Here is a 24,486-nt window from a genome sequence, read left to right on the forward strand (position 1 = left end):
TGATCAAGATCTTGTCACACTTACTATGCAATTAAAAAAAAAAAATCTATACTCCCTTCCTTTCCAAGTCCACTCTGGTGTCTGACTAGAGAGAAATATTTTATAATTTTCTTTTTTAGGCAAGCCTATTTTCTCCAGTTTCTTTTTCTTTCTTTCTTTCTTTCTTTCTTTCTTTCTTTCTTTCTTTCTTTCTTTCTTCTTTCTTTCTTTCTTTTTCTTTTTTTCTTCCTTCCTTCTTTCATTCTTCCTTTCTTTTTTGATTAAGGAAAAAATTATTGATTTAAGAGAGGGAACGAGAGAGAACATGAGCAGTGGGGAGGGGGAGACGGAGCAGCAGATCCCCACTGATTAGGGGGCCTGACATGGGGCTCAATCCCAGGACCCCGAGATCACGACCTGAGCCACCCAGATGCCCCTATCTCCAGTTTCAAACTTTTCATATTATCCAAGAATAATGGAGCCTGGAAAAAGGACTCATAACTATAAAACTTGATAGCTATAGAGCGGATGAGAACCTCTGTACCCATCGTTAGCCCTTAAAATCCTTCAGGACGCGATTAGACTGCTTCTTGGCCTCCCCCTTCCCCTCCTCCAGGCCCTTCCCCCACCACAGCCCAACTTCTAGTCCAGAGGTCAGCAGCCTCTTCTGCCCATCCTGAGTCATGAGCAGGACCTGTGAGGTGCATCGGCAGGCCCAGTTCTTGGTCTTAGGGGAAGGAAAATAGGGCAGGGAGATAGGGAGGAGAGGTCTTAGGGAAGAGAGGAAAGATAACAGGTGCTGATGGTAGATAGTAGGATGTGGTGGCTGGATTCTGCGGAGCCTCTCTTCTCTGCCCCATCCCTGCCAAAAAGATGGCAGCACAGACCAGGTATGGGAAGCTCCCACTCATCATGTCTCCATTCTGGCTTGGGGGTGGGGGGGAATGCATCCAGTTTGGGAGGTGCCAGAGGGTCCTTTCCTGGAGATCTCTGCGTATTTCCCCACTTTGAAGCTGCCAATGGGGCCTGGTTATTAAGGGTGGCCAGGGGAAGATGCTTTTCTTAGCAAGTGATGAGTTCCTGAGTACATGTTGGAGCTGGGGGCTGGTCTCCCGGCCTGATAGAAATGTTACCGCCTTGACTTTTTTTTTTGCCTTCGTTCTAGGACTATCCGTCCCTTGCCTTGCTTGGAGAGAAATTGGCAGAGAACAACATCAACCTCATCTTTGCAGTGACAAAAAGCCATTATATGCTCTACAAGGTATGCCTGGAGGGAATGAGGGGGCTGGTGGCCTGATTCTGGGGTCCATGATGACCCCAGGGTGAACAGGAGATTAGAATGTGGGGCGGACGGAAGTGTGGGGAGGCGGGGTGAGGAGCGTTACCAGCTTTGCTCTATGTGGGAGGAGACCCAGAGGAGGGGTGGAATGTGGCTCTGTCTTGACCTAGTGGAGAATAATAGCATTGAAGAAACTATTAGCATTCCCCCAGCAGCGCAGGCCTTTACAAGCAACATAAACATACGGTATCTAGTTTGCTCCTGAGCAAAGCTTTGGAAATAGTATGAGCTCCCGTTTTGCAGGCGGTGAAATGGATATCCAAAGTGTACAGAAAGCCCAGGCATCGGTGCAGGCTATATCACTAACTCCATTATTTGGAGTTTTTATGCAAAACTTCATAGGGCAGACCAGGGGGTGAGTCTGAGCCAGGAATTCCCAAAGACAGCAACAAATGTCTTGAGTGAATAGAGCAGTCTGTGCACGAATCTGTTCCGTCTAAGAGACTTTTCCTGGGTCAGCGTCCGGAGCATCATTATAAGCTCCTCTCGTGAATGTGTCCTTTCTCACAACCATAGGCAGATCGCATTTTGAACTAGAAGTCTCCGAGTTGCTCAAGGAGTGTTTGTGTAAAACCCAGCTCCCCTCTGACTTCCTTTGCCCTGGGAGGTTATGAGAACTGAATCAGCAAGCCCCCCCCCCGGGCCCTGCCGGCCCCTCGGACCGCCAGCCCCGGGCCCCTCTCCAGTCTGCTCTTAACCATCCACAGAAGAGCCTCTGTCTGTGTTTTCCTCATGCATCTGCCTGAGACCATCACTGATAAAATGCCATTGACATCTACTTGGGCTCTTTCTCCTCTTCCAGTCCGAATTGATTTTAAAAGATGAAAACGAGGGATAAGGATTGTTTTTCTCGTTTTGTGCAGCGGAAGCTAGCAGGACAAAACTTGTCCGTTTCCAAGTAACATCTCTAAAGAGATCGCTTGCACAGACGCGACTGGGTGTGATTCCGGATGCTTCAAGAGAGAAGCCATGCACTGTGGCCCGAGCCGTCCTTGATCAGAACCAAGGCCACCTTGCTCAGAGAGTAGGCCCATGCAGTCTAAGGCCGGCCGAGAGCAGTGGGTGGTTCTAGAGGTCTCTCTCACTTTACTAAGTCCCATACTCAGGCACTAGGACGAATGAAAGAGGAAAGGCAATCCCTTCAGGGCTGCCTGCTGTGCCCCGGGGTTTCACCCAGACTTACCCAGCTGTCCCTGGGAGGCCACCATTCACATCTCAGTTCCTCATTCAGGGTAGAGGTCATACTGAAGACCCTTGGAAGAATTTCCTCTTTTACTCCTGCTGAACAGAGTGAGGGCATCCCTGAGCTGAACCTGGGCGTTGCCCGTCGAGGATGGGATTTCAGAGAGTTGTCTGTTACACGCGGGAGGGGAGGGGTCTTCCAGAAGGAGCAGGACATTCTAGTTTGGGAACAGAACTCATGGGCCCTCTACACACAGGCTTTTAGAGGTTGAAATTCCGCAGCCTGCTGCACAGCTCTGCTCCCCAGGGCTGCTTCTCGCAGCTCCTTGGGGCGTCTTCTCCAGTTCATGGTGTGAGAGTGGGGTGCCGGGGGGTCCTTACTGGTCTAGCTCAGGAGAGCAGTGCTTACTCTTTGATGGTGTAGAAGGGCAAAACTGGCTTATATTTCTTCTTTCTTGCCTTTTTTTTTTTTTCCCTAAAGAATTTCACAGCCCTGATACCTGGGACAACAGTGGAGATTTTACACGGAGACTCCAAAAATATCATCCAACTGATTATCAATGCGTACAATGTAAGTCATCAGTTTCTTTCCCATCACCACCTCCACCCCACCCGCCCCACCAGGGCTCCACAGAGCTGATGTGCACGCCGGTGGGCAGTGAATTATGCAAGATTTTATTTATTTATTTTAGAGAGAGTGTGTGAGAGCATGAGCAGGGAGAGAGGCAGAGGGAGAGGGAGAAGCAGACTCCCGGCTGAGCAGGGAGCCCGACGTCAGGCTCCATCCAGGACCCCGGGATCATGACCTGAGCTGAAGGCAGATGCTTAACCGACTGAGCCACCCAGGCGCCCCTTTGCTGCCTGTCTCTTGAGTTTGGTGCCTTCCTCCTTCACTCAGGTTTAGAGTGGAGAAGACCATCCTACTTGATGCATCCTCTCCCCTCACATCTGCCCTCTTGACTCTCCTCAAAAGTTGAACCCAGTGATCAGCAAATGGCTCCATCAGACTCAGGCCAGTGGCCCCTGCACACGTGTAGGTGCTGATTTCACGATGGCCTGGGCCCATTGGAGCACCATGCTTGGGTGGGCACCAGTTCTCTGCACCCGCCCAGCTGCCGCGGCGATCCTGCCCATGTGCTGGCTGGCAGTGAGCAGCATGCACGCTGACCCTTGCCTCATGGGGGGGCAGGACACGCAACATTCCCCAGGCCCTTGGAGCTTTGCGGAGGAGAGCTGCAGACTAAAGCAGAATATAAGAATCTGAGAAGAAACAAAAGGTCTTTTGCCTACCCGCTTAGATCTGATTGTAATTAGGGCCTTCCAGGGGGTGGGGCCGGCAGGGCCTGGAGAGTTCTGTGCTCTGCAACTTGTCACATGGACTTGGCTCTCTCTGAGTCGTCAGTGTGGCAGTCGCAGCTGTCCCTTCTGCTTGCCAAGCCCATTTCTGTGATCCCCAAACCTTTCTCCTACTTATCCTCCTTTCCATCAGTTCTACGTAGCCAAGGAGTACCTGGCTCATACCTCCTTTCCCCGGGAGAATGGCAAGCCCAGTCCCTTGTGCTGGCGTGTGTGGACCCTCAGCTGGCCCTTCCCTGCTTGGCCTCACTAGGGTTGTGGCTTCCAGCCTCTCCCCGCCCCTCATGGGGCCTGGTAATTCCCAGACTGGAGTTCAGAGTGCACCTTCCTGTTACAACAAAGTTATGGATAAAGCACATACAGTTTAAGTAGCGCTCTTAGTCCTAGATTGTGTAAAATAGACAGTTGGGGGCTAACCTGGGAACCTTATTATCCACTGTGGAGTCACATGTGTGGGAGAAAACCATCTTGCTTCCCCAACCATGACGGATAGACAAGTGACTATTCGGAGCTCCGCCTTTCCAGCGTTCACTTTGTCAACCTGCTGATGCAGCCAGTGTTTTGAGTTATTAAATGCTGCTCAGCAGGACCAGGAGCCAGAGGTAATGCCCCTGCCACTGGGGTGCCCCAGAGCCCTCCCTTGATCCAGGGAGCTTCAGTCTCCTAAGGGCAGTGAGCTGCATGGCAGTGAGGATTTGTGGATGGCTTTCTGACCCCTGCCCCCCCTTCTATTGTAGGTAAGGGTGCTCTTCCCCTCACAAATGCTCCAGTTCCTTCTCAGTCCTGGAACTTCCTGTTGAGAGAAACCAAAGACTTCCTTCCCCTCTTCCAACCCATTCCCCACATACTGACATCCGCTTTTCTGTTCTCGGATTTCTAAGTCTTCACCAGACCCAGCGGGCCCGGGTTTTCTGGGTTCACCTTATCTTTGGTGGTTTTCACATTTCCTCGGTGAGTGGAGACACAGCCTACCGAGAGAGTGTGTCTGAGAAGGGAGTGGGTGTGCGAGGGAGGGGGCCCAGGCCTGCCAAATGTCACCCCCTTTGTGAGGGCCACTCCTTAATGTGAAGCCCTTTGACCTCAAGCTCTGGACACTGAACTAGAGGAGTCGGAGTGAGAGCCAGACTCCCCGCCTGGTGCTGTTCTCCCCGTCCATTGGGGGTGCAGGGGCTGAAAGGTCCCTGGGTAGGGAGAGGGGTGGCTGCTAGACCCGTTCCCCCGTGTGTGTGTGTGTGTATGTGAGGGAGATTGAGAGAGAGAGAGAGAGAGAGAGAGAGAGAGAGAGAGAGAGACCATAGCTTGCCTTCTGCCAAGCCAGGGCCTTTGAAGAAGAAATGGCTGAAGGGCAAGCCCATCTTGGCCTCTAGGGTGGGGTAAGGATTTCTCCTGGGTTTCTGAGGAGGAGCCCCCTCCCAGCATTTCCATCCTCAGTCAGCTCCTGAGTTCAGATCCCGTTGGGAACCTGGCTGGCCTGCCTCAGGGGCTCCCCCAAGAGCACTTCCTAGAGCTGAAGGTCTAGGCTCTCTGCTCCCCATGGCTTTAATCAAGGAGGACGTAATGACTCTGAGATGCATGGAACTGGCTGGATGGGAAAAAGCACTCTGCTCCATTGGTGCTTCATGTGCCCAAGTGGTTCTACTCTTTGACATTTGTGTGGGACCACTAAACATGAGGGAGCACAAGGCATTTGCTGCTTCCCTGTGTGGGAGCTCATGCATGCCTGGGGGTGTTCTTTCTCTGAAATATGTTACAGTGGCCCTGAGTAAGTTTATTACATATAAATTCTTTTGTTTTAAAGATTTTATTTATTTATTTGACAGATCAAGAGAGCAGAAGCAGGGGGAGCAACAGGCAGAGGGAGAGGGAGAAGCAGGCTCCCTACTAAGCAAGAAGCCCAATGGGATGCAGGGCTTGATCCCAGGACCCTGAGATCATGACCAGAGCTGAAGATGGACACTTAACTGACTGAGCAACCCAGGAGCCTCCAAATTCATTTTCTTTTTTTTTCTTTTTCAAATTCATTTTCTTAATGAAAATTTAAGGACCTTTGTAACATGCCCTGTGTGGTTGGCAGAGATTAGGAGAGGGGTAGAGAGCCCTCTCTGCTACTGAGAAGTCGGGGTCTGGATGAGTAGAGAAAATGATCTTTTCCAGGCAGGAGCTACATTTAATCTGCAATGACTCTCCTGAGGAACTCTGGGAGTCCAGGACTGTAGTTAAGACAGCTCCTATGAAAGAACGTATTAGGGGCGCCTGGGTGGCTTAGTTGGTTAAGCATCTGCCTTCAGCTCAGGTTGTGATCCCACAGTCCTGGGATCAAGCCTGCTTCTCCCTCTCCCTCTGCCTGTTGCTCCCCCTGCTTGTGCTCTTTCACTCTGTCAAGGAAATAAATAAAATCGAAGAAAGAAAGAGAGAGAGAGAGAGGAAGAAAGAAAAAGAAAAAGAAGTAAAGAAAAAGAAAAAAAAGAAAGGATGAATGAATGAATGAACATGTTAGGAAATGAGACACACAACTTATGAATGAACATTGGAAACTCCAACTCTTAAGATGGCTGATTCTAGAATGCTATCCACAGGGACGATTCAAATTCAGTGGAAAAAATTTTAGAGCGGTGTTCTTGAGATCATGAACAAAATAAACTCCAGATTTAAAGTGTAAAAATCAACAAGTTTTGACATATACACATTTTGAAACCGTTGCCACCATCAAGATACGGAACATGTGTATCAGCCCCAAGAGGAAGGATCGTTGATAATCCCTACTTCTGCCCCTCCCTTCAGTAGGGATTTTAAAGATACTAAATACACAAATATGAGCCAGCAAGGTGTTTGGAGGAAAGTCTAGTTGGTGGAAGCCGCATTGGTGCCTGTTGGCGCTCAATGTTGACTAGTACCTGTTTCACTGGCTGAGGTCATTTCTGACAGACCAGAGGCCAGGGCCGGGCCTCGAGGGCGTGCGTGCATGCGTGTGTATGTGTGTACGTTTAGCTCTGCTTTTCCTTTCTCCTGCTTCTCTCCCCGGCCTGAGTCGGAGCCAAGCTGGGACTGGCCTGTTTGCTTTCCTCTGTATCACCTTACCGTCTCGGCGGCTTGTGGTGGGTTCCATGTGAGTCATGCAACAGATGACTAAGTCTGGGTGTTGACTTTGAGCTCTAGAGAGCTGGCCAACCATCTGTGGGGACATTCTGAAGAGATTTTGGTTGAAGCACATATAACAGATGAGATAGCGGTAGGGTTTAGCTAGGCTGAGGAGGGAGCAAGATGGGAAGGGTATGTTTAAGTCCATGTCTTGCAGACTCAAGTCTGTTGTTTGCAGCTTTCAGAGTGTGCAATCTTCAACTCTGGGCTTTGATTTATATATTTTTGCTTGCTGTGCCAAATTCTTCATTGTGAGAGATTACCAAGTCCTCCCAAGGGCGTTTAGCAATGTGGAGCTTGGCTGTACTGTAGGTGCTAGGAGAGGTTCTCTCCCAGAGCCCAGAGGGAGGCCGTGGGTGCACACCACACAGAATACCAGCATTGTGTCACATTGAGAAGGGCAATAGGACTCAGAATCATGGAGGACTCTTTTCAGAGTGGGAAAGAACAGAAGGAGCTGGAAGCTGCTAGACTTGCGTGTGGAGGGTAGTGTCAGAGGCTGTGGTAGATGTGTCCCCTAGCGGAGCACACGTTCCTCTTTTTGTTGTTGCCATAAAGTGTGCACCCACCCACTCCACAGCTGGTCTGATTTAAAGCAATTGCAGATGTGTCCTAGGATGAGGAGTAAGGACATTTCCTCAGGGGCACATCTGGTAGGAGCTAATCGAATTTCAGGAGTCATATATAAGTCTTCATGCATAAGAACTGCATTGCCTCTGGCTCTGATCCTCTACTATATTTTATGCTCCATTCCATCCATTCATTCATCCATTCATTCATTTGTTCAACAAATATATACCGATGGCCTAATGTATGGCAGACATCATCTACACCTTGGGAAAAAAACAGTGAACAGAACAGAGTCCTACCCTCTGGGAGCCCATAATCTTTTACAGGAGATAGGCCTTTATGGCCTGGAGATAACCTTTATGACCTGACTAACTGTACTTTCCAAGGTCAGAACACTTCAGGGAGAAGGCCTGGTTCTCTCCTACCTGCCTCCAGCAGCTGAATGACTCTGGACGATGCCTCTTCTTTGGCCGTAGTTCCCACTTCCATAAACTGACAGGTCTGAACTGAATTATCACCATGATTCCTACCCCCTCCCTGCAAAACATCATAAGAATTTCTGATTCCTGTGGGGAGCAGGAATAACACAAACTTTAGATCACAGCACAAGGCTTTGGGTCTTAATGGCCAGAATGGAGCATAGATGGGATTTCCACCTATTGTAGTTACCAGTTCATTCAATAGGAGTTCCAGTCCCCAGTGCTCTTTCTCCTCCATTAATGCTTCCACGTGGCGGCTCTAAGCAGATCCTCAGGGAGAGGGAGCACTAGTGTTCCCTCCCAGTGTCTTGTTGGCAAACCCCAGCACCCTTATGTTTTATGTGTCTGATACTAAGTTATATTTTACATAGCTCCAGTATACCTGACCTTTTTATGATCTATTGATTTGCCTCATTCTCAAAGTTATTCACAATTAGAAAATACATAAATTTAAATTGACCTTGTCTTAGAGTATAAATCTGCAATAATCAAAATAGTATGGTACTGGCAAAAAAACAAATACATAGATCAGTGGGACAGAAAAGAGACTCCAGAAATAAAGCTACAGTTACATGGACAATCAATCTGTGACAAAGTAGACAAGAATATACAATGGAGAAAAAGTCTCTTCAACAAATGGTACCGGGAAAACTGGACTGCCACACGCAAAAGAATGAAATTGGAATGAAAGTTGGAGCACTTTCTAACATACACACAAAAATAAATAAACTCAAAATGGATTAAAGATCTAAATGTGAGACCTGAAACCACACAAATCTTAGAAGAGAGCATAGACAGTAATTTCTCTGACATTAGTCATAGCAACATTCTTCTAGATGAGTCCCCTAAAGAAGGGGGGGAGCAAAAATAAACTATTGTGATGCATCAGATTAAAAAGGTTCTGCACAGTGAAGGGAACCATCAACAAAAAGACAACCTCTAATAGAATGGAAGAAGATATCTGCAAATGACATATCCAAACACAGGGTTAATACTCAAAATATATAAAGAATTTTATATAGCTCAAAGAGCCTGGCTGGCTCAATCAGTAGAGCATTTGACTCTTGATCTCTGGGTCATGAGTTTGAGCCCCACGTTGGGTGTAGAGATTACTTAAAAATAAAATCCTAAAAAAAAGGATTTATACAACTCATTACCAAAAAAGAATCTGATTTTAAAAATGGGTAGAGGACCCAAATAGACATTTTTTGGAAGAAGACGTACAGATGGCCAACAGACACATGAAAAGATGCCTGACATCACTAATCATCAGGGAAATGCAAATCAAAGCCACAATGAGGTATCACTTTACACCTGTCAGAATGGCTAAAATCAAAATGATAAGAAATAGCAGGTGTTGGTGAGGATGTGGAGAAAAAGGAACGCTCGTGCACTGTTGGTGGGAATGCAAGCTGGTGTGGCTACTGTGGAACATAGTATGGAGTTTCCTTGAAAAATTAAAAATAGTATTGCCGTATGATCCAGTAATTCCATTACTGAATATTTACCCAAAGAAATTGAAAACACTAATTTGAAAAGATATGCTCCTGTGCTTATTGCAGCATTATTTACAAAAGCTAAGATATGGAAACAACCAAAGTGTCTCTCAGTGGATCAAGCAGTGGTGTATATACACAATGGAATATTACGCGGCCATAAAAGAGATGATATTGTGCCATTTGCTATAACATGGATGCACCTAGAGGATATTGTGCTAAGTGAAATAAGTTGGACTGAGAAAGACAAATACCAAATGGTTCTACTCATAAGTGGAATCTTAAAAAAAAAAAAAAACAGAAAAGAAAAAAAGCAAAGAAAGAAACAAACAAAAAGCAGAATCAGACCTATAGATAAAGAGAACAAACTGATGGTTGCCTGAGGGGAGTGGAGGTGGCAAATTGGGCAAAATGGGTGAAGGAGAGAGAGAAAGCTTCTAGGTACGGAATGAATAAGTCACCAGAATAAAAGGCATAGTTTGAGGAATAAAAAAAATTTTTTGACCTGTATTTTGAAAATCATTTTAAATTTCTGAATAAGTCACCAGAATAAAAGGCATAGTTTGAGGAATAAAAAAAATTTTTTGACCTGTATTTTGAAAATCATTTTAAATTTCTTCCACTAGGTCTGAGCCCCTTAGTATAGCTGCCATTAAAACATCACCCATTCATTCACCAAAAGCTTGTGTTCAATCCTAGGGGGAAATATGATACGGCTTTTGGGGGCTTTTGGGACTCACAGCTCAGTGGGGAAAGCAGCTTTGTCCAGAACTAACTGTGTTCAGCAGGAGCACGCGTGTATGTGGAGAGGCGCTCGCACAACTCCCTGCCAGTTGAGGCTGGCACAAGAAGTGGCTTTAAGAGAGAGTATTTTTAGAGTTGTAGAAGCACTTGGACAATTTGTTGCAAAGGGGAAGACTATTTTTTGCAGAGAGTTTTTTCAACAAGCTATTTGTTGAGAAAACTGCATGTCGAACTTATTTGAGTTTAGCACTACAGGCTCAGCAAAAAAAAAAAAAAAGGAAAAAAAGAACGAAAAGAACCCCATGAGAGCGAGAGGCAGTTCTTCCAGCCATCTGTTCAATTTGTCCCCTGAAGTGCACCTGATAAAGGAGGATTGGGGCCTCAAGGCTCATCAGTCGACCTTGGGGTCCGTGTGTCTCTCAGAGTGTGTGTATCCTGCCGTATTGAATTTACTTCATGTATAAACATTTATTTTTTGTAAGACGTGCCCCTAGACACATGCCAGTTCATTGGGCCTTAGCCTCCAAAATATGTCCTCCTGAGGGATTTTCAGTGGCCAGTTTTTAGACTTTACAGGCGTCCAGAAAATTGCACCAACTTTTCACAAACTAAATACTTCAGAGTATCCAGCATCCAGGTCAAAACTTGATTATTACTAACACCCAGAACCACCTCTTGTGCGCTCTTCCATTGCTTATCCCTGCAAAGATACCCATTAATTTTGCCTCCTTTTAAATTTCATATAAGTAGAATCATATAGTACATATGCTCTTTGTGCCTGGCTTCTTTCAGGCCCTGTTATAAGATTCATCTATGTCGTGGAATGTAGTTGTATTTCATTAATTGTTACTGGATGGTATTGTGCGAACACACCATGATTGTTTTGTTAAAAGTCTGTTCTACCGTTGACAAGCATTCGGGTGGTTCTGGTCTCTGGCTCTTGCAGGCAGTGTTGCTATAAACCTTCTCGTAGATGTCTCTGGTCAGTACACATCTCTGTTGGGTACAATCCTACAGTGAATTGCTAGGTCCAATGTTGGTCCAAGCATCGTAGATATTGCCCTAATGGTTTTCTCAAAGCTTGTGCATATTCACACTCACACCAGCAAGGTGAGGGCTCCAGTTGCTCCACATCCTTTCCAACACCTGATATTTTTGGTCTTTTCTTTTTTTCCATTCTGATGGGTGATTTTGGCTCGATTTTTATTTCATTTGCCCTCTTGAGTTCATAATCCACATGTAATATATTATTCTTTCAGAACATAGTTCAAAACTCAACGGATGTGGCCCTCATCTGATGGAGGGTGTGAGTGTGAGGATTGACAGGTTCCAGGAGAGAATGCCTACTGAACTGGTTTTGAAGGTTGATGAGATGCTAGCCCAGGGAAGAGAAGAGAGAAGAGCCGTTGACTAAGGGAGCATTATCCTAGGCCCATGTTGACCCCCAGAGTCTAGAGAACACATGGCAAGAGTTGAGCTGCGTGTCCAAAGCTGAGTGAGGATGAGAGGTGACTCTGGAAGAGCGAGTGGGGCCAGAGCATCCCCCCTTGGAAGCAGATAAAGTTACCATATGGCAAGTGGACTATTGTCAACCTCTCTGAGCTCACGGCAGGAGATTTTGAGCCAGGCCTAGCAAGGTGGTGTGTGGGTGTGGAGAGAAGGGAAAGGATGAAGAGGGGGCAGGGAACCAAGGGAACCACTGGCTCTTGGCATTGGCCTGGCTCATGAGTTAGAGACCGTCATGCGGGTCTCAGAGAACCAGTGTGGAAAACATCTCCGCTGCAGCTTGTACTAAATGGTTCTGGCTCTGTCTTTTCTCTCTGTTCAGAGCATCCGGTCTAAAGTGGAGCTGTCTGTCTGGGATCAGCCTGAGGATCTTAACCTCTTCTTCACTGCTACCTGCCAGGACGGTGTGTCCTACCCTGGCCAGAGGAAGTGCGAAGGCCTAAAAATTGGGGACACGGTAAGTCCTCACCTCCAATTATACCTGTTAGCGTTGGTCCTCGTTCTTTGGCTCCTGGTAACTTCTGTGACTTACTAGAGTCCTTCAGGGGTTTATATTCTGTCTTCCTACTCAGCATCCTGGGGGGATATCTGCTATGCGTTGTGTCTTCAGGGTGTCAGGCGGACTTGTTAAAAATCTTCAGGCGGTAGATAGCATTGCCACTTGAGGCTTCCTCCAGTTGACATTGTGCCCTTGGTATTTTAAACCATCATTATTTTCATGTGCCAGGGATGAAATTAGGTTGGGGAGGGTATGGTGGGAACGAATCTAAGAGAACTGCCCTTCATTCCTAGTCCTCCACAGCTTGTTCTGTGCTTTGGATAATCTGATCTCACTTTTCCCTTCTGCAAAATATGAAGAGAGCCGTCACTTTCTCTCATTTGATCGCGTGGGATGGATAACTCCCCAGCAATGGAAGGCTTAGAAGCTTTGCGTGGATCAAGTGGGTATAATTAAATGACAAGGAGGAAACCTTGTATGTAAAGGTTTGTGCTTGTGTGCCACACCAGGGCCTTGAGGAGAGGGAGGAGAATATATGGGTGATGGGAACAGAGAACAGACACACGGGCACAGGGGCAGGCAGAGTGGTGATGGAGAGCTGTCCACATGTCTTCCAGACCTTCCTGCTGCCATGGATCCTTCCCCTGCCATGTTGACAGTTTCATTGCCGAGAATATAGAAAGGCAGTGAGAGAATGTTCTCTTCCCCCACAAAAAAGGAATCTGACTGAAGCCAAAAAATTTATAGGGACCTTGAAAATAGATGACCATATCTTTGGGGCGTTAAGCACTCATGATGGCCATGGTGGATATAAGCAGACTTAGACCCTGGGCTCCGGGGAGACAACTCAAAGAGATGTAGGTAGAGCCGCATGGCTGGTTGCACCTCGGTATGGCCTTCTGGGGCTTTCCCATATGCCATGCCTGGTCACAGCTGCCCTTCACCCATTGCGACACACAGGCATCCATCTCCCTCTTCTAAATCTTACTGTGGTGCCTTGCTCCACCACAGGGACAATTCAAAATATGGTGTCAACATTGAGAAAGTGAAGGACTCTAATGAGTAAGTAATAAATTGATTTAAGACATCTTTTTTCCAAGTTTTCTTCTGTTAAAAAAAAAAAAAAAAGAGGGCCCAATCGAGTTGTTAGATGATACATCATTAAAAGTGAAAAATGATTATTTATGGCATTTAACTCAGAAGGTGCTCCTGGAATAAGGTGACATTACTGTAACAAAAATCTTTCTAGTCTCATCTTCCTAATTCTATGAATCAGGCTTTTTGGAAGGTGTACTTTATTCTAGACAGATACAAAATAGGAATAGAATTAATCCTGGACTTATTTAGCAGTAAGTAATATTTTACCCATACGTGAACTATTTGGGTGGGGAAAGCTTCGTCTCACTAAAAAGGCACTTCTGATAAAATTTTATAGTTAGTACTTGTCAGATTTCACAATATATTTATGTTGTCTTGACCGGTTATAATGATGAATCAGTTCAGGTGATTTTTTTGAAAAGCACGGAAGCCTAATAATCACAAGGTTTAAAGAGAGGAGTTTTTTTGTGTTGTTTTTTTTTTTTTTAAGATTTTATTTATTTATTTGAGAGAGACAGAACATGTGAGCAAGAGAGCACAGCAGAGGGAGTAGCAGGGAGAGAGGGAGAAGCAGGCTCCCCATTGAGCAGGGAGCCCGACTCGGCTCGATCCAAGACCCTGAGATCATGACCTGAGCCGAAGACGGCTTATCCAACTGCACCACCCAGGTGCCCCTAAAGAGACAGTTCTGGAAAACAGAAGGAGGCAGAGATAACCAGGGGAATGGACGCACAAGTGAGTTCTTTAGATCTGTGGGTAAATGTCTGGTGCAGTGTGTCAGGAAGGCAAAAAAGCATGAAAAGCACCCAAACAAGGAGCCCTTTACCTGGAGAAATAGGTGCAGCGGGCCAGAGGTGAGAAAGAAGATCCACAGCACACACACGAGACACCTGGGTTTCAGGAAAGTCCTTGACAAGGTCTGATGGTGACCTTACGAGTCAGATAATCATGTGAGTCGATGACAGCACAGTTAGGCAGACTCGTAGCTGAGGCAACTTGCTCCCTAAAAGTGTTAGTAACGTCAGCTGGAGGAGGACCTGCGTGAGGTTCCACGTTCTCTCATCTGTTCGCGGTCACTCCTGGCTGCAGTTGAACTCACAAAAGACCTGCTTATCAAATGTGAGAAGGTCACAGAACTGGAGAACGCAGATTATCTCATCACACCGGAAAACCAAGATCTAAAATCACTCTGAGCATTCAGCTGGCTTGAAATCATAGGGCTGATATCTTGCAGTTAGCTCAGAAGATTAACAGGGTAGAGGAAATTCGGTTTGATAGTGATTTTTAAGAAAGAATCTGACAGATTCTGATCCTCAGAGGCTTAATGTTGAATGAACAATGTCGCTTAAAAAAAAAAAGGAAAAAATAAAAAAAGGAAAAAGCGCCAGCTGAGGTCGCGTTAACAGAAGTATTCTGAAACCCCGGAGAGAATGGATCCTCTCTTCTTGGTGTGGGTCGGACTGCTTCTGCAGTTCTGCATTCAGTTCTCTCTCTCCTCTCTCTTTTTCAAAGGACGAGTGAGTGACAAGCAAGTGTCACGATGAATTGTCTGGAAACCAGGAAGGTCAGAGGAACTCATGTTTGTTGATAATAATGATAATCCGTAGGTTTCTTTTGGGATGCAAGAAACTCAAGCAGTTTTTACTGCCTTCAGCAAACACGGGAAAGTTGTTTCAAGACTCTTGGGGCCCCTCGTGGGCTCGGGAGGCATGTGCAGTTAGCCTTAGGAGCCACGACGAGCTAGCTCTCGTTCCCCCACCGCTGCCCTATGAGGACAGGTGAGAAGAGCGGAGCCAGGGCTTTCCGGCTGTGATGCTGGTACCTTAGACCACCTTTCCCTGGCCTCTTGATGGCTGTGATTCTGATCTAGCGTATCTGCTTCAAAGGGTTCATTTCAGAGCAAAGTATGACAACAAAGAAGCACCCCTCCATAGGGAGCATCATTTATTGAGAGCTTTTATGCGCCTTCCCTCATTCAGTGCACGCACCCCAAGGCTCGGGGGGCTGCACTCATTGCTGCTGAGCATCCTGAGCTTTGGGAGCATGACAACCTGCCCCAGATCCCCCAGCTAACGAGCGGTGGACTTGCAACTCAAGCCAAGGTCTCCTGACTAGTCCTCCTGACCGTGGAGGCAATAACACGAGTTGTATAAACCCCATTTCATGGGGATTTACCATGACCGCAGCTTCCTCTGCTTCCTGCAGCACCTGTAAGGTACCCATTACCCTCACTTGATGTGAAAGACTGTGGCTTCAAGGGGGGGGACCCGAGAAACTTCCCAGAAGCCCTGCTGCTGTTGAGCCATGAGCACTCAGAGTCAAATCTGTGTTCTCCCTCATGCACTTGGGAAGTAAATCTTCCTAGGAAGCCCCAGGTGGCATCACTACCACTTACGGACAGACCCCCTCACGTACAGATTTTGGGTTTTGCTAGGATAACTCGGGAAACTGAGACCATTGGCCAGAAGATGAAAAAGGACTTTAAATGGCATTTTTCCCCCCACAAAAACAAAACAAAAAAAATCTCGGTTGTATTGGGATGAGTTGTAGAGGATCTGAAATAGGGACAGAAGAAAGGAGCTTCTCCCACACTCATCGCCCTGGACAGCTCTTCCCCACAGGTGGTCAACAGCCCCCTTTGGCTCAGAGGGAGGCCCCCAGGGTGGCTCACTGTCCAGTGTTGTCTTGCTGTCCAGGAGGCCACGGGCGTCACATGGCCCCTGGCTCTACTGCAGGGGCGGTGGGGTTTTCGTTTTCTGTGGATGAAGACAGATTGGCACAAAGCAGCAGCCACTCACCCGTCCCTGGACATGCTGCTGCCCCCAAGGGGGAGGGTGGCTGGAGTTGAGGCTGCAGAGGCAGGCTTGGGCCACGCGGGTAGGACATAGGTGCCAAGCTAAGGTATCTGGCCGTTACTTGGCAGGTGCCGTGGTTTGGGGAACAGCAGGAGGCAGGCGGAAGAGCTCAGGAACTTACCTGGAGATTCGGGATTAGGGAAAGCGGTCAGGATATCCCTGGGTCTGGTCATAGGTGAGGACATGGCCTATGGGGGTGTGTGGGGGTGCAGCCTTGGGACAGCTGGGTTCAAGTGGCAGCCGGCTGAGTCTCACCCCCTTGTAACTAAAGCTTCTGCAGAAACGGTGGCGGGGGACCAAGCAGAGGCATTATGCTCACTTCCAGCCGGAAGCCGTGGTCTGGTGACTCTCCTGCATCCTCTGGGTTAGGAGATCTCTCAGGCAGGAAGCAAGAGAGTTAGTCCGGGGCGAAAAGAAATCGGCCTTAGATTAAGCCTTGGAAGTGTCAAATCCAATGAGGTCCCCTTCTCCAGTGATTTCAGTTTTTTTTCCCTGATTTTCCTCCCCGGGTCCCAACACCAGCCAGTGCTGACTGAGTGGGCCTGGCCACTGGGAGTTGGCTTTCTCATGAGCTGACTTTGACAAATCAGTATGCAAGGGGCCAGCCGCATAGCCCGCACTAACACCCGGCACAAAGGACCTAGTGAGCCCCATCACGGGCTTCCCACAGCGTCCCCCTCTCCTGTCCCCTCCTTTGGGGCTCTGTACCCCATGCCCATGCCCAGTGCTTTGTTTCAGCGAGCTCCTGGTGGACTTGGCATCGGTACAGCCCCCGGTTTGGTGGGTTTGGGGCGGGGGCTGGGCAGCCCTTTTGAAAGCGTGGGTCAGGCCAACAGCCCTGTGGGGAAACTGGGAGCATCCCAATGAGGCTTAAATAACAAGACTGGACGGGAGGGAGGCCTGCTGTGTCCATGACCTTCCTCTGGAATCTCGGAGTGGGAGATGGAAAGTCTCCAGGAACTGGGGAGCCTTCAGTACCGGGTGAAGTCCACAGTAATCAGGAAAAAGTCTTGTTCCAGCTGCTTGACAGACTCTGGATTCTTTCCTGGTCCCTCCGGGAAATGGACTCTGCAAGGAGGGTTAGCAGAACGGATGGACTCGTTGTTCCTAAAGGAATTTTTATAGCATCCCTGTGCCCGGCAGGACCTGCGAGCCCCAGTGGCTGAACTAGACGGAGCCCTTGTCTGGTTATCAGGTGGCTGGCCGCATGCCAGGCTGCGTGGGCCCGACAGCTGGGACGGGCCGGCCGCGGGCTTGGCTGGGGAGGCCCCAGTCCTCCTTACTGCGCCCGCCAGGCAGGCAGCGTGTGAGCCTTCCTGTCCGCACAGCTGCCTGCCTGCGCCGACGCGGGGGCTCCCCTGGCTTCTCCACTTACTCCCCGGCGAGCACAGACACGTCGGTAAGACCGGGGACGCCTAGTGCTCTTGTTACTCTGTCCCTTGATGCCCGCAAGTTTCCCTGGGGGCAGGCGATGCTCGCAGATACTCCTCCCAGCTTTTCAGTCATTAAACCCCTTTGGCTCGTGATCTCGGTTATCCCTTTGGAGCTTATTCCACTTCTGACGCCTTTGGGAGGCCAGAACTTTCCATTTAACGAGGCCTGCAAGGTTGTAGCCTTGGGGGCTCGTGGCCCTGCGCAAGTCATGGCTCTGTCCGGAGGGACGGATGTTCACCTCCACTTTGTCGACAGCCCTGTGGGTGGCTTCCGACAGGCTTCCCACCTCTCTCCTGTCTGTCGGTGTGGGTCATCTCTAGCCCACGGCCGGGAGGTTTGGAGACGCCTCATCACCACCTTGGGGATCACCATCTCGTGGTCCTTCCAGTTAGCAGGGCGGCCTCTCCCTCTGTACCCGGATGTGGACACTGAGCATCTGCTGCATCCCCTACGTCCAGGGGATGACGTGCCAAGGAGAGCCCAGCCCCACGCCACAGCGCTAAGCTCCCCCACCCGCCAGCCGTGTTTTCCCTCTAGTGAGTGAGAAGGCCTCATTTTAGGCCCTGTGACCGAGACCCGGGTGGGGATGCCCAGCACAGTGCCTGGCGCAGGGAGGCATCTGACACTCAGGAACTATTCGTGTTTGTTGTCATTAGATGGATTTCGGTTCCCGGGTGGGTCCTCATCTTGCTTCCTTACCCAAGAGCCCACCGATATACCTCAGGTCCTTGAAACTTGGCACTGAGCTTGCTTCTGTCCATTTCTCCCTTCGCCTCCTCCTACCGTCTGTGTAGACCTGGAGGGTGGGGGTGGGGTCATCCCAACCATCTGCAGCTGGTTGGGCTCTCCGGCGTCCTCTGACTCTGGCTGTTGGTCATCATCCTCAGTGCACCTGTCCAGCAGCACCTCCTGGGATGCCCCTTGGCTGACCCCGCTTCCTGGATGTCTGTCATTGAGGCCCCTGGAGTCACGCCTGCTGCCAAGCGGGACTCTCCCCAGGGCCGGGAGAGCTGGGTCTGCCCTCCTGCTCAGTCTCCTCTGTCCCCACCCTGGGGAGTCCCTGGATGTCACAGAATCTGAGGGGAGGCCTTGTAGAGTTCGTAAAGACCCCAAAGTGATAGGGATCTGTAGAACCTTTAGAAAGAACACGTTTTCAGTGTTCTCCAAAAAGACACATTGTTACCTAAGAGTGGCTAGTAAAGCCAGTTATAGATGACTTTTTAAAAAGAAAAGAGATTTTATTTATTTATCCATGAGAGATGCAGAGAGAGAGGCAGAGACACAGGCAGAGGGAGGAGCAGGCTCCATGCAGGGAGCCCGACGTGGGACTCGATCCCGGGTCTCCAGGACCATGCCCTGGGCCGAAGGCGGCGCTAAACCACTGAGCCCCCCGGGCTGCCCCACGTGCTTTGTTTAAAGAGAAATAGTCTGTCCGTGTGCGTGGCGTGTGTCGTCTGTGATGACTTGTCATCTTCTGGGAGATGCAGCTGTGAGGACCAGTCCGAGGGAGAACTGGGGCCGCGTAGCCTTTGGGTGTGTCTGCAGGGAGACAGACCCTGTGGAAGGGACCCAGGGCCCTCCCGTCCCTCGTTGGGGGCGCAGGTGCCAGGGTCTGGGGACGCCTGGCCCGTGAGGTCAGGGCATGTCCAGCTCGGGGCCTGGCACAGAGGACGTGGCCAGAAGGGATTTATGGGGTGCGTGACTTTCATCGCGGGGAGGGGGGGCTCAGGATGAAGGGGAAATGCAGGGGGGCGCCCCCCCATGACCTCAGGGCGGGCTGCGTGCCCTCTGCGGGCAGGGGCCGGGACCCCCCAGGGTGGCTCGCCCGGGCTCCTGGGTGCTGGGGAGGGGGCGTTGGTGGGGGCCCCGGCCGGCCACGCCCCAGCGTCTGCTCTCTCCCTCCATGCAGGCGACCTTCGAGGTGGCGGCGGAGGCCCGGGGCTGCCCGGGCGGCCAGGCGGCGGCCGCGTTCACACTACGGCCCGTGGGCTTCCGGGACAGCCTGCAGGTGGCCGTCACCTACCGCTGCCGGTGCGGCTGCAGCGCGGACCCCGAGCCCGACAGCGCCCGGTGCGGCGGGAAGGGCACCTACGTGTGCGGCCTGTGCGAGTGCCAGCCCGGCCACCTGGGCAGCAGGTGCGAGTGCCAGGAGGGGGAGAGCCAGAGCGGCCGCCAGCACCTGTGCCGCGAAGCCGAGGGCAGGCCGCTGTGCAGCGGGCGCGGGGAGTGCAGCTGCAACCAGTGCTCCTGCTTCGAGAGCGAGTTCGGGAAGATCTACGGCCCTTTCTGCCAGTGTGACAACTTCTCCTGCGCCAGGAACCGAGGGGTCCTCTGCTCAGGTAGGCTCCCCACCAGCCCGGGCCCCCCTAGGGCGCACCCCCCTCGGCAGGGCGCCCTGTCTGACCACCTGCTTCCCCCCGGGAGAAGGCGAGGGCAAGCCTTGCCTGCCACCGGGCCTGGGAGGGGGGACCAGCGTGTGGGACACGGCAGCAGGCCCAGCACCCGCCACGTGCCTGTGGACCCCCAGAGTCAGAGTGGTGGGCTGTGCGTCCTCCAGGACTTACTGGCACAGCATTCCTGACAGGTAGGTGCTTAGTTTCTTCTTGATTGCCTCCCGGGACGGGGAGCTCCCTGGGGCCGGGAGTGGTCCTTCCCTTGTTAGACATCGCATTCTTCTATCGCCGCTTTGACCAGTCACTGTAGACTTAGTGGCTCAAAACAACACAAATGTGTTCTGTTACTGTCCTGAGAGTCAGAAGTCCGAAGTGGATATCATTTGGGTAAAATCCAGGTGTCAGCAGGGCTGCGTGCCTTCCGGAAGCTCTCGGGGGGCGGGGGGGAATCCATTCCCTTGCCCGTCCCGGCTTCTAAAGGCTGCTCCTAGCCCCTTCTTCCGTCTTCAAAGCCAGCAGCATGGCATCCTCAGACCTCTCTCGGAGTCTGACTTCTGCTTTGTTCCCTCTCTCTCTCTCTCTCTCTCTGACATTCTAGCTCGCTCTTAGAAGAAGCCTTGTGATTCTCTTGCACCCACAAGGGTGATCCCAGAGTCTCCCCATCTCGAGATCTTTGACGTCATCGCTCCTGGGTTCTGGGGATCGGGCTGCGGGTCATCTCTGGGGGTCATCATTCTGCATCTCCCGCAGACACGGTTTGGAAGTTTCTTTTTGAGCAGAAAACTGTTTCTCAGTAGTTTCCACCCGCTGATTCACATTCTGGACGCCCTCCTCCATATGACAGCCTGTCAAACCTCTGAAAATTCCTCTAGGTTTCTCTTTTCTTCCTTTTTTTTTTTTTTTTCGGGTCTGTTCTCTTTTCTTTCTGCACTAGACACCGAGTCTCCCCCCCCACCCCCCTTCTCAGAGGGCTCCGTCGTTGAGCGTGCTTCTCAGAATCGAGGGTGTTATTTGTCATCCTGGAGAGCGAGGGCCCAGCCCACAGTTCAGCCAAACGTTTCTGTGATCTGGGCGTTCCACTTCCATTAACGCACCCTAACAATATGCCCACTTTCCTTTGTCTCGTCTGTGAAACAGCATGCGATACTGTTGAGCTGTTGTTTTTTTTTTAGCTTTGCTACCAAAAGCTGAAGGTTTGTTTTTTTTTTTTAATTTTTCAAATGAACTACAACCAAGCCAAGCTTTTGTGGTGTCATGTTTGAGCACTAAAGTTTTTTCATGTAAGCGTAAGACTTTCCATGGATTCTGGTTCTATTACAGTTTGGCCGTTCCCCATCCTGGGAGTTGCATTCTGATGAGATACAGTAAAATCGTGTCTCAGGGGGTTCATTCCATCCAATACCAGGGCTGCCTGCGAATCCAGGGAGTGCAACAACCTTAGGCAGGATTGTAGTTCCTCTGGCTGTGTATGCTGTTGTTGTTTGGATTCCTCCCTCGAGAGTGGGCTTCCAGCTGGGACGCACTGATTTGAAAAGGAACTTTGAGTATAGGAGGGAGGATAAAGCAGAAACATGGGACGCAAATCAGAGCATATAAATGACCTGTCGGGATGCCTTGGTGGCTCAGTGGTTGAGCATCTGCCTTTGGCTCAGGGCATGATTCTGGGGTCCCGGGATCGAGTCCCACATCAAGTTCCCCACAGGGAGTCTGCTTTCCCCTCTGCCTATGTCTCTGCCTCTCTCTGTGTGTCTGTCATGAATAAATAAATAAAATCTTAAAAAAAAAAAAATAAATGACCTGTCATTGCGAGAGGAATGCCCATCCTTCTTTGGAAGGAGCAAGTGCTGCGAGTGGCCCAGACGTGGGTTTGCAGGGAAGGCCAGTCCTGGGGCTGACCACACAGGGAGACAAGTACGAGGATACCTGCGGGAGCGGTGAGGCCAGCATGGTCACAACTGGGATTGCTCCAGAAAGTGCAGGCCATGTGACTGTCATAGAGGAACGGAAGGAGGATGTCACGGGGAACATCACAGGTGGAAGAAATTAGGTTTTGATATGCTGAGGGTGCCACAGGGATCTGCTCTTTTCTCTGTCAAAGTGAGGATAGATTGGGATTCGCTGGATGGCTCTGAGTTAGCAGAAAAAGTGCTTAGGGTCAGGCAGTCCTGAGTCTAAATCCCATATCACCGCCTGCTGCTTGTGTCACTTTGGGCTTCGAGCTCCTGTGAGCAATAGAGCACGTGCACACGGCACCTAGCGCTCGGCCTGGGATAACAGGACTCACTGAGCCCTTGGTCCTTTCTGAGTCAATGCCACCCCCACTGGCCAGTGCAAGAGGGGCCATCCCTTCCTTCCCCTACCACCCCCCCAAACCCCACCGGCCCCATAAACTGCCAGGCGTTGCCTCAGGGGTTCCAGTGTGGTGAGTGGCCTCCCAGGCCCTTCTAGTCTCCCATAAAAGCTCCAAGGAGCCTGGCAGTGTCTATAACTGGCTTACAGCAGTGTTTTTTGTTTCAAACATATTAGCAAATAGTCTCATGAAACTGTCTCTCCTTTCTCCTCGGGGGCCAGGAACAGTCCTCTGCTATGTCTTTATCCAGAAGGCTGCTCCTACCATATTGTGTCCCTATTGCCAGGGAGCAAGGGCTTCCAGGTCAGATGACGTGTGCAGAGTCCGTCCTCCTAATTCATCAGCCTGCTGCCCTGTGGCCTCCCTCTCGTGCTTTTGGGTTTCCTGCCTCAAAATGGCTCATCGCCCTTCGTTTCTGCGTTATTTTGAAAACTGAAGAAGAAAGACCTAGACGTGGCGCTTGGTAGGAGACAGGGCCCAGCGCGCAGTAGATGCCTCCTCTCCTCCCTCAGATGTTAACATTTCTCTGAATACAGCACAGGGCCTAGGGGTGCAGGGCACCCTTGCATTTCGGATTTCCACCCCGGGGGGTTCTCTCCCTGTACTCCGTATGATCCGTACAACCCTGTGGTACTGGGAGACTCTCACTGGTCCCTGGGTAGAGAGCAGGGAGGCTCTCGACGCCCCGGAGGCTCCCCCACGCACGGTGTTTCACGTCACTAACTTCTCAGCATGGCTGGGGTGGCGTGTCCACCCCCCCCCCGCCATTGGAAAAGCCATGCACGTTCACAAAAGAAAATTGGAAAACTGATCCGATCGATAGTTGTCTGGTCAGTCCTTGCCGACTGCCCCCTTCTTGGTGACCAGGGTGAGTGTGGACCACCTGGTGCTCCCGGAGGAACTCTCCCCGCACTGGTTCACACGCGTTCCTTCCAAAACCGTGCGCTCGGTCAGATAGCTGGAGAATCATCCTGAGGTTTGGAAGAGTAGAAAGAAGTGAAATAAATGGTTCATAATTCCGTCGATCATACTTCAAGAGGTTAGTATCTTGCCTTCCAAACTCTTTCTTCTAAGTGCACAATTTCGTGTCTTGCTTCTTTGGGGTAATATTCTATCCTAAGCAGCTGTTAAGCTTGAGTGACTGTAATACCTCATTGATCGGAACACTTTGGCTCTCCTGCCAGCGCCTCCCCACGTACCCTCCCCACCCCACCCCTTCGCTTGAAAAGCGACAACTAGTCAAAACGCCAAGCTCTCCAAGTCTTCGTGGGGAAAACAGTTTCTGGAATGAGGTCACTGTTGTGTTTGATTATTTAGGAAGGACGTAAGACAGAGCGTAGCAGCTCCTCCAGCCGCGTGTCTCCAGCACCGAAGCTGGCGGCAGGGACGGGGCGGGAGGGGGGTTCCAGCCCCCAGTGCCTTGGCACGCGGGGTGAGCTTGGGGCTCCCGCTCCGGAACCGTGCCCGTGGGTTTCGAGTTCCTGGACGGCTGTGATATTTGGGGTTTTGTGGGCGAGAAGTCTGTTTCCCGACAGCCCCTCTGGTCTGGAAGGTGCTGACTCAGAGGCTGGGGAGCCGCTGACTTCAGCGCTCTCCCACGGTCCCCCCCCTGCCCCATCCCCGCAGCCTGGCCCGCAAGGGGCCCCGTGCTGGGGTCGGCCTCCAGGCGGGGCTGCGGCCGAGCTGGGCACGTCCTGGAGAAGCTCCTTCCACTTCTCTCTGGTCCCTCAGTCAGAGGCTTAGAGCCCCTTGTCCCGTTGCCCTCCCCGGCCCCCAGAGAGGACCAGGGGGGAATGGGAGACAGTCCCGGTTTGTAACGTGTCACGTAGCAGGAAAGTCAGTAGAGGAGCAACCAGACTAAGGTCCATCCTCAGTTGAACAGCTTTAGTTACTACTTTGGGGGCACATTCTCACGGGAACGTGTATGCACTCGGGGTAGCTCTGTTTCCCTCTGGATTCTAGAAGCAACAGAACCGCAGACTGTCCCTGTGTGTGCAACGGGAGCTTTTCGGAGCCATCGTGAGGGTTTCTGTTCTTCTGGGTCTCATGTTTCTGTTTCTGTTCTTCT

General features: G+C 50.5%; 1 protein-coding gene across 2 annotated transcripts in view; it reads left to right on the forward strand.

Annotated features, from left to right (window-relative positions):
- The window catches only part of ITGB5 (integrin subunit beta 5), a 117,509-nt gene that overhangs the window by 64,767 nt on the left and 28,256 nt on the right, over positions 1–24,486 (forward strand). For both annotated transcript variants that reach the window (XM_041770516.1, XM_041770603.1), the window contains 4 exons: positions 1,145–1,240; positions 2,982–3,071; positions 12,112–12,246; positions 19,585–20,014. In XM_041770516.1, the coding sequence (XP_041626450.1) occupies positions 1,145–1,240; positions 2,982–3,071; positions 12,112–12,246; positions 19,585–20,014 (751 nt within the window). The remainder of the gene's footprint in view (positions 1–1,144; positions 1,241–2,981; positions 3,072–12,111; positions 12,247–19,584; positions 20,015–24,486) is intronic.

The sequence above is a fragment of the Vulpes lagopus genome, chromosome 1 (assembly GCF_018345385.1).
Source record: "Vulpes lagopus strain Blue_001 chromosome 1, ASM1834538v1, whole genome shotgun sequence".
Classification (NCBI taxonomy): Eukaryota; Metazoa; Chordata; class Mammalia; order Carnivora; family Canidae; genus Vulpes; species Vulpes lagopus.